A 10204-nucleotide genomic window follows, 5' to 3' on the forward strand; every position below is an offset into this window, starting at 1 on the left:
AAGTGAGAATACATCAGCATATTTTCTTCTTCCTATTTTTTTTTTTTTGCTGGGTTTTATAATATTACTTAAATCTTTGTTAGATTCCGGCTCCTAGTTTTGTACTCGAAGAGCTTGTTGAATCCTGAGGGATACACATATATTGGGTGAAATATCCTTAAGGACAGTGTCTTAATTGACATGCTTCAAGCTATGAGATTGTTCGAAAATTTACTGCAAGGTTCATGATCACAGTAAGTTTTCCAACAGTTACAAAGTTGGAAACCGATGATCTGTACACAGTAGTAAGATTGCTCAAAATTCTAGTAGAGCATTCTACAGTTCACTTATCTTGCTCATATACTACACTGTTTTTCACTTGGACCAGCACTACAAATGTAAAATGACAAATGTAAAATGCTCATAAATCCAAGAAGCATAATGCTAAAAATCCTACGCTTCCCATTATCTTGCTCATATACTTTAGAGCAACTGCATTGAAGCTTGAAGTGTAAGGATCAAAAATTATAATAACACAAGAATATACATTGGCTAACAGCTAGATACAAGGCATAGAAGAACTATATAGCATATAGTTTCTTATACTCGTCTTCAGGGATCTCTAATTCTGACATGACCGATATGGACCGTGACAACGATTTGCTACTCCGAGCAGATTTCCGTTGACTTCTCAAATTCGAAGACTCAATCCGATGCATAACTACCCAATAACACAGTGTCCCTAGCGTTGCGACCATTATAAAAGTTCCCATAAAAGCTACTGCACTTGCCATCCATCTCTCTTCTTTACCTACAACTATATAAGACAATGCAAGATACGCTACGGACACGAATACACAAGCCATCCACATTAGCTTGTTGATAATTGACATCATTTGCTTTTTGGCTCGTCTTTCAACGACCACAATTGATGTTTGAACCACCACGACAGCTAATGATATGAAGAGTGCAAGAGAGTCGAATATGAAGAAAATCACGAAAGGCGGTTGAGGAGCAATCCTTCCTTCTCCTAATGAGTATCCGGGAGGTATATTCTTAGGGTTGTCGGTATATTGACCTGGTAGATTAAATATGGCAGCAAAAGCAACGGTGGCAATAAGAACGGCGACGACCGTGGTGGAACTCATTGCGTTGTTGAGCCCTTCCGAGTGCATTTTGTTGAGGCGCTTCGCTATGTTTTTCACTCTTTTTTGTGTTTGGAAAGTGTGCTCGAGCTGGTAGTGAACATCGTGTTTTATGTCACTAACACTTTGTTTCAGTTCTTTGGCTGAACGTGTTGGTAATGCTAGTTTCATGTCCTTTGCAGTCAGGACACCGTGTTCTTTTAGAATTGTTGTTATCTCTGAATTTCGTGCTTTCTCAGCAATGTCAAGAGCTGTCTCACCAGATTTATTAATCGCATCCCACTTCATTCTTTTGTCCTTCACCAATGCTTGAACGATCTGCATCAAATTATATGGATAGTACTTAGCCGAAGAATTAAACCATCTTTGAGGATTTTTATTTACCTTTAAAAGATTGCTTCTATTAGGTACACTTGAAGTTTCTTAACAAGGACTTTAACTGAAGGTATAAAAAATTCTTGACACTGTCAGTAGACCTGACTAATACTTGGTAAAGGTACATGGTCAACCAAATGTGTGCACAACCAAAAATATGCGTAACCAATCAAAATTTTCGTGCGGAATATGGAGAAGCTTGTGTTGTAAATTTTAGGCACACCAGCATATTTTATTGAATTTCAAGTGTTCAACCACTACATCAAGTCATCTCTCTCTCATATATCCAGATGCCCTTTAATTCTTTAGTATTTGAGGTTCTAAAAGCAAGCCAGATGCCAAACTGAGACATTCTTTCGAGTCATAAAATGCTGCTAATTGATAATGGTAGGAATAAAACATAGTGTTGCAGATTGGTGGCATATCAGCACAAAAAATAAGCCTATATTATTATCAACTCTAAATTTCCACATTAACTAATTATGTCTGCTTCTGGAGATACTGATGAGAGATGTGTACAGCGTTCATTAGAGTTCTAACATTCATTTATGGGCATGAAAGAAAGACGATAACATTATACAAGCACCAGGAAGTTCTTCTTTCTCTGTAAGAGAGACTAAGACGGCCGTACAGATTCAATCATCTATGTTGAGCTTTTAAAAGAAGATTATAATGTTCTAATCTGAACATAAAAGAAATCGTGTAAATAATGGACTCTATGGCAAGTATAACAGAAAATTAGCTTAGGAAAGCCTGACAGAGAAAACATATGATTATTTTTGTGCTATACATGTTTGGCTTATGCAACAAGAGTTTTTTTTTTTTTTTGGTTCTTAAATTCCATGTCAGTCAAACACCTCCATATAAAATGAAACGCGATTATAGCATACAGATTAGAAATTACCTCTATGCGGCCTTTTCGCGTTGCAATATGCAAGGCAGTATTACCCTTTCCATCAATAATTGTAGCCAAAGTAGAATCTGATTGAATAAGCTCATTAACCACATCAACACTTTGGCCTTTGACAGCCATATGAAGAGCAGTTTGTCCCTTTTTATCTATCCAATTTAGAATCCCTTCTTCTTTGCTTAAAAGCGCCTTCACAACTGCAACATGCCCATTTCTTGCTGAAGCATGAAGTGCCGTTTTGCCATTGTTCTTCGGTATTGTGGCTAAACTGCTATTAGTCTCCAACAGGAAATTGACAACTTCAATATGGCCTTGTGCAGAAGCAGTGTGCAATGCTGTGGAATTTGACTGATCAAATGTAACTGATAGCTGAGGAAATGCCTCCAATAGTACCTTCACCATTTCTGCCACCAAAAAAATTCAACCTTTTAGTATCTTGATCAAAACTTCATTGCTAGTTGAAATAGAATCACAGCTAAGGATATAAGGAAAATCTAATTTTAAATAGAAAAAGGGGCAAAAATACCTCTCCACCAGGGGCGGGTGAACACCCTCGACAAAAAATTACAATGTATATAGGGTAAATTTTCTATATTTATGTACATATATTGACTTTTGAACACCCTGAATAAATGCAAAAGGTTAGCTCAAGCGGTCTAGGGAGTTCAAAATTGTCATGTGTCCTAGGTTCAATTCCCATTGACAACATTATTTTTGATATTTGGCTTTTGTTTTTTTTTTCGAACCTCCTGAGTGAAAATTCTAGATCCGCAACTGCAGTCACCACTATACGAAATATTTTTATTCATACCCTTGTTGTTAGCAAATCATCCTGTATTTGACTAGAACTTAACAGAGCTCCAACCTAATTTATAGTGGGTGGTAATTTGGAGGTCAAAGTCAAAAGCAGAAGGGTGAATTTGGGTTCTCAGAGTATCCTGACATGTGTAATTTACCTAGTCCACACTGATCCTTTAAAATCAAGAGCAAATACGAGAGGATTTGTTAACGGCAAAGGTACGAATTACCACAAAGTATAACACAAGGTAAAATTAAAATATTTCGTAGAATAGACTGGGGGAGCTCCTATGCTTTTTCACTCAATATAAGAAATTTCATAAGTTCATAGATGACAGCATATGGAAAAACAGCTAAGATCAATATTGTTCTACCGGTACTCACAAGGATTTTGTTTTTACTCTATAAGGATTTGGACCCTGGTTTTCCACGGGTTTTACTTACTTCATGGAGTGTTAGGCCACACTGTTGGATGCTTATGAGAAATTTCATAAGTTCATAGATGTCAGGATAATGGCAAACCATAACAACAACAACAACAACAACAACAACTATTGCTATACCTCAATTCCAAATAAATTGGAGTCAGCAAAGGATAATAAGAAACCACTAAGATAAAATACTTACCAAAGTCACCCTGTTTAGCAGCAACATGAAATGCATCATATCCATTTCTAGCCTTTATACTAGCTGAACCAATATCATAATACTTGATCAACTCTTTCACTAAAACCAAATGACCAGATTCAGCAGCAACATAAAGAGCAGTTTCATTAGATTGGTTCTGTTTAGACAACAATTCAACCAGTTCTCCTTCATCACATCCATTAATGATCTCTAAAGCCACTTCAAGATTCCCACTTCTTACAACTGAATGGATTTGTGTGTCTCCTCTTTTTCCTGTTAACTGTTTAGTCATCTTCTTCACAGGAACTTTTTGCTGCTCAACAGAGGAATCCATTATTACTTTCAGCTAAAATTTCTAACAGTTCTTTAAAAGTTTCCCCTTTTATTGTATCAAAGTCTTTAAAGTCAACATGTAATATAATAAGTGCTCAAAGCAACCAGGGTTGCGGCTGTCGGTAATTAGAAGTTTCGAGTTTGAATCTTGGGTAAACAAGCCTATTTTAGGGAGCATTTTATCCTAAATATGGACCGAATAATTATCTGTTGGCTTGTAGGCGTTGTCTAAGGCCGAAGGAAAAACAATAATGTTTGGTTATATTTAGGCTTACTATATAAAATAGTTAAAAATAATTCAGTATGATTTTTTTTTGATTTTTTTTTATAAAATTAAGAACCTACCTTAATTATGCGGTGCAGTTATAGATTTATATGACACGTATGCTTTTATTTTAAAAAGATTTGATAATCGGTTTAGTACGATTTAGTTCGGTCGGTTTTTATCTATTGATACCCCGATTTATCGGTGGGAACCCATATTCAGTTTGAGTTCAATATGGTACCGGATAGGATGGAAATCAAAAAAGTAAGTGCTCTAATTTTCTACTTATCTATGACATGGGCAAAATATATCTATTTTTTAACACTAACACAATGGATTTTAGATATAGCTTAATGTCCACTAGTTTTTTTTTTTTTTTTTTTGGCTAAGTTGGTCCACACGCTTGGTCCATCATTTTCACCATGAGGCATGAATCCAGTAAAATACAAGGACTTTCAACTAGGAAAGAGAAAGAAAGTCAACTCATTTCTAGAAAGCAATCAGTGGTCTGATTTTATTAAATGAAAAACATAATGGTGGGGTCAGTTCTTGAAAATAAAGTATATTAAGATGTGTCTCTTTTTCTTTAAATACTATTGAAAAATTATGCAATATGAATTAAGATCCTTATTTGAGATTCAGAATTTGATAGTCTTCATACTCGAGAAACGCTTAAACACAACTGAGCACTATTCAAAAGGTCGCTTATATTATCATATTATTTACCTGGCAATATTTTTTATGGACGCGAAGTTCAAGAAAGAAATAAAAAGTTTTGACAAATATGCTAAATATTATGTACAATTCCAAAATTACTTTTACCACTCACAATCAAAAGAGAGGTGGTGCAAGTTGTAAGGTGTGGGAGTTCAAGATTTGATGAGCATTATGGATTTTTTTTTTTTTTTTTTGGGTCAAAAACTCTAATTAAGTGTCATTTCAACACATAACTAGAGCTGTCAATATGGGTTTGGCCCGCGAGACCGACCCAATCCAACCCTTTATTTAAGTAGGGTTGGGCTAGGATTTCTTTGACCCATATAGAAGTGAGGCTCAAAAGTCCAGCCTCTCTTGGCCCGCCGGCCTCAAGGGTTGGGCTGAGGCCAACCCTTGAGGCCAGAAAAGAATAATAAATTGATTAATTTTAAAAAAAAAATATAAGTAAATTAAACAAAAAGATAAAAAGTGATGAGAAAAAAAAGAATGTACTTACTACTAAGTAGTAAATTAGAAACTAGAATAATACTTTTTAGTCTTAGGGCCTGTTTAAATACCAAAAACGTTTGCACTTTTTTTGGAATTTTTGGAGTTGGAGTTGGAGTTATGTTTGACCATAATTTTTGAAATTGTAGTTTTTGGTGAAATGTAGTGTAAAAAAGTGAAAAAAGTTGAAATTTTTTGAAAAACAAGTTTTTCTTGTTTTCAGTATTCCGGAATATAACTCCGGAAAAAAAATGAATAATTTTTATGGCCAAACGCTAAAAGTAAAAAAAGTGAAAAAAATTCCGGAAAAAAGTGAATAATTTTTATGGCCAAACACCCACTTAGAATTTTTTGAACCTGATCTGAATTAGTGATCAAAAATAATAATTTATATTTTTTCTCTTAAATTTTTTTCTTCTATGATATGAATTTGAGCAAGAATGGGTGGTAGAAGATTTTATTTCGTATTGCAAAAGTTTCATGTTCAAATTGTACCAAAAATCACTTAGAAAATGTTATTTCGGAAGACGAAAAAACTTAAAGAGCTGGCCCGTCCTAGCTCGCGGCCCGCTTAGGGCTAGGTTGGGCTGCCATTTTGCAGGCCCTTCAATTAAAAGGGTCAGCCCGTCCTAGCCCATTTAATTGTTTGACTCTTTAGGGCTTGGTTGGGTTGGGCTGGGTCAGCCCATATTGACACCTCTACACATAACCTATAGGGATAACATTCTCTATGATTTTCTTAGTAAAAGTAAAATATATATCAGTAACCCCACATTTCTAAGAAACTAGACGGCCTATGCCCGTGCTGCGCACGGTCCCAACACTTTAGATTATAGTGCATTTATATGTATGTAGTTGTCTTTGAATAGTGATTATATATATATATATATATATGTGTGTGTGTGTGTGTGTGTGTGTGTGTGTGTGTATGTATGTATGTATAGAGTATATATGATGTTCAAAACACGATTAATATAACATTGTAGTTTGTGCTCCGTATCTAAAATTTTATTATATTAATTTTTGCTACGAATACAAAATAGGCAAATTTATTAATATTTTTTAAAAGAGAAGACTTGTTTAATTTACCAAATTTTGATTTGGATAATTCTAATTCAAATTATTAAATTAATTTTACATGTTTAAGACGAAACAAAGTAAAAATTGATTTTCTATTTAAACGAAGAAATACTATTTTTTAATTTTTGGTAAATATTCTCAGTTTAGCTCATTTTACTTGTCATGTTATCTTTTGCATGGTTTTTTAAGAAAACGTCTATTAGAATTGTAATTTGACTAATTTATCTTATTCATTATTTGATCTCCATTTGATATATTTTTTGTTACGACATTAATCTCTTTTCACATTTATTAGAGTAAGAATAAAAATAAAGAAGTAATTAAATTCTATCTTATTTTAAAATATAAATATTTTAAGTATATTTATTTTAGTGAACATAACAAATAAATGACATGGCGGAATAGCAAATACAACTGTTTAATATCTAGATTAGATCTCAGGCTAATATAAAAAATAAAAAAAATAAAAATAAAAATAAACTGTATGGTTTGACTACTTAACTTTTTGAAGAAAAACAATTTCATTTGCTCCCACTAATGGATTGATACGCACGTGGCAATGAATCCATCATTATTGACTTAATGAGATACTTTGGAAATTACATGAATATTGTTTGATTTTTTAATATGGAGTGCACTTTTTTTTTGACATTATTAATTTGTACTATATATATATATATATATATATATATATATATATATTAGAATTATGGGGCCCACATTGTTTTTTTGCACTTTTGTTTTTTGACATTGTTTGTTTTTTTAATAAGGGATTCACTTTTTTTTATATATATATATATTGCTTGATTTTATCAATATGGGATACTATGTTCAAAACACGATTAATATAACATTATAGTTTGTGTTCCGTATTTAAAACTTTATTATATTAGTGTTTGTTACGAATACGCACGTGGCAATGAATCCATCATTATTGACTTAATGAGATACTTTGAAAATTACATGAATATTGTTTGATTTTTTAATATGGGGTGCACTTTTTTTTTGACATTATTAATTTGCATTATTTTTTTAATATTAGTTGTTGTTTAATATATATGGGGCCCACATTTTTTTTTTAATTAAATTGGAACGGATATATATATATATATATATATATTAGAATTATGGTGTCCACACTTTTTTTTTGGACATTATTAGTTTGTACTATTTTTATGCATATAATATATATACATATACTATGTTCAAAACACGATTAATATAACATTGTAATTTGTGCTCCGTATCTAAAACTTTATTATATTAGTGTTTGCTACGAATACAAAGCCAGCACTTTTTTTTTAACATTATATTTTTTTTAATATGGGGTTCATTTTTTTTTTATATTGCTTGATACATTATTAGTTTGCACAATTTTTATGCATATATATATATATATATATATATATATATATATATATATATATATATATATATATATATATATATATATACATACTATGTTCAAAACACGATTGATATGACATTGTAATTTGTGTTCCATATCTAAAACTTTATTATATTAGTGTTTGCTACGAATACAAAGTCTGCACTTTTTTTTTTGACATTGCTTATTTATGGGATTCACTTTTTTTTTTTTGTATATTGCTTGATTTTGTCAATATGGGATACTATGTTCAAAACATGATTAATATAATATTGTAGTTTGTGCTCCGTATTTAAAACTTTATTATATTAGTGTTTGCTACGAATACACACGGGGCAATGAATCCATCATTATTGCCTTAATGAGATACTTTGAAAATTACATGAATATTGTTTGATTTTTTAATACGGGGTGCACTTTTTTTTGACATTATTAATTTGCACTATTTTTATGCATATATATATATTAGAATTATGGGGCCCACAATTATTTTTGCACCTTTTTTTTGACATTATTTGTTTTTTTAATATGGGATTCACTTATATATATATATATATATATATATATATATATATATATATATATATATATATATTGCTTGATTTTGTCAATATGGGATACTATGTTCAAAACACGATTAATATAACATTATAGTTTGTGCTCCGTATTTAAAACTTTATTATATTAGTGTTTGCTACGAATACGCACGTGGCAATGAATCCATCATTATTAACTTAATGAGATACTTTGGAAATTACATGAATATTGTTTGATTTTTTAATATGGGGTGCACTTTTTTTTTGACATTATTAATTTGCACTATTTTTTTAATATTAGTTGTTATTTAATATATATGGGGCCCACAATTTTTTTTAATTAAATTGGAACGAATATATTACTACTAATATAGAAGGGTCCACAATTTTTTTTATATTAATTGTTGTTTAATATATATAGGGCTCACATTTTTCTTTTTACAATTTTTTTTATGGGCCTGTTTTTAATATGGGGCCCAAAATTTGACGACGAAAAAGCACACGGACTGGTGCTTCTATATAGTTAGAACTAGAAACATAACTATAGAACATAAGTTGACATTTGTAGTAATAGCTACAAGCATAGAAGATGGAAATGAGATGGATGATGTCCTCAAACATTAGTTATCAGGTTCACTGCGCAGCTTCCTCATCAGGCGATCCCTCGTCACATTTTTTAAGCCTGCAAAAATCAGCTTATGGGGTTTGAGCAATTCCATCACACACACACCAATACTTAAAAGGTCTTTATTTCGATCTCTCTATCTTTGTGAATAGTGAATGAAAACCTAAAAGCACGATCTCTTATATTTATAGTGAGTTAAGGCAAACCAAATTAAGGTCAAATTAGGACATAAATAAAAAAAAAGTGATATTATTATTATTATTATTATTATTATTATTTGAAACCTAAAAGCGTGATCTCCTTGCCCTTTCAGAATTCAGTTTTCCTCTCAATTGTGAGCATTATGGATTCGAGTAAGAATTCTACCGTAACTCATTCAATTTATTGAGTTCAAAATTTATTGTTTACATTTACTTAATAATTGGTTAAACACATATATAAAATCTAAGCTAAATTTACTGAGTTAAGAAGAACCCATATATATTAGATGTGTTACACGAGAATTCCGCGTGTCCTTTCATATTCTTTCCTTCATATAAAAAGGCGAACTTTTATGTCAAATGGTCATAACAAGTCATTTCATGAAAGTTAAAGGGAAATGATAAGATTAAAAGCTTTCAAATATAAAATATTTGACAATTTCATTTTTTGTGACTGGGATTGATCAAAAAGAAAAAATGCACCAGATAAATGGGACGGAGGAAATAAATACAACAACAACAACAAAATAAATCTTCATAAAAAATAAATCAGATTAACCAATCTTTTACTTTAAAGACTTTTTGCAAGTGCGAACAATTTTTTAACTAATTTTTACAAATTATGTTGGAAAGGGACTTCCAAATATAGAAAAGGTTTCAGTGCTTTTTGGATCGTGAACATGGTTTGTATGATTATAAAAAGAGACAACATTATTGGGCAGAATAATGCATATTACTAAT

General features: G+C 31.5%; 1 protein-coding gene across 1 annotated transcript; it reads right to left on the reverse strand.

Annotated features, from left to right (window-relative positions):
• Positions 1-273: 273 nt before the first annotated feature.
• On the reverse strand, positions 274-4384 carry LOC132630169 (ankyrin repeat-containing protein At5g02620-like). The gene is made up of 3 exons (XM_060345749.1): positions 3835-4384; positions 2404-2813; positions 274-1442 (listed from the first exon to the last, which is right to left on the reverse strand). Exons 1-3 carry the CDS (start codon positions 4166-4168, stop codon positions 561-563), a joined length of 1626 nt encoding a protein of 541 aa, XP_060201732.1. The 5' UTR covers positions 4169-4384; the 3' UTR covers positions 274-560.
• Between the last annotated feature and the right edge of the window lie 5820 nt (positions 4385-10204).

This window comes from Lycium barbarum, chromosome 3 (genome assembly GCF_019175385.1).
Source record: "Lycium barbarum isolate Lr01 chromosome 3, ASM1917538v2, whole genome shotgun sequence".
Taxonomy (NCBI): domain Eukaryota; kingdom Viridiplantae; phylum Streptophyta; class Magnoliopsida; order Solanales; family Solanaceae; genus Lycium; species Lycium barbarum.

Bases quoted from the DNA above. Each gene is read 5' to 3' on its own strand.
- LOC132630169 (XM_060345749.1), bottom strand. From the start codon at position 4,168: ATGGATTCCTCTGTTGAGCAGCAAAAAGTTCCTGTGAAGAAGATGACT. The intron at 2,814-3,834 runs GTAAGTATTTTA...TTTTGGTGGCAG, and splicing joins TGCTAAACAGGGTGACTTTG to AAATGGTGAAGGTACTATTG. The intron at 1,443-2,403 runs GTAATTTCTAAT...AATTTGATGCAG, and splicing joins CGCGAAAAGGCCGCATAGAG to ATCGTTCAAGCATTGGTGAA.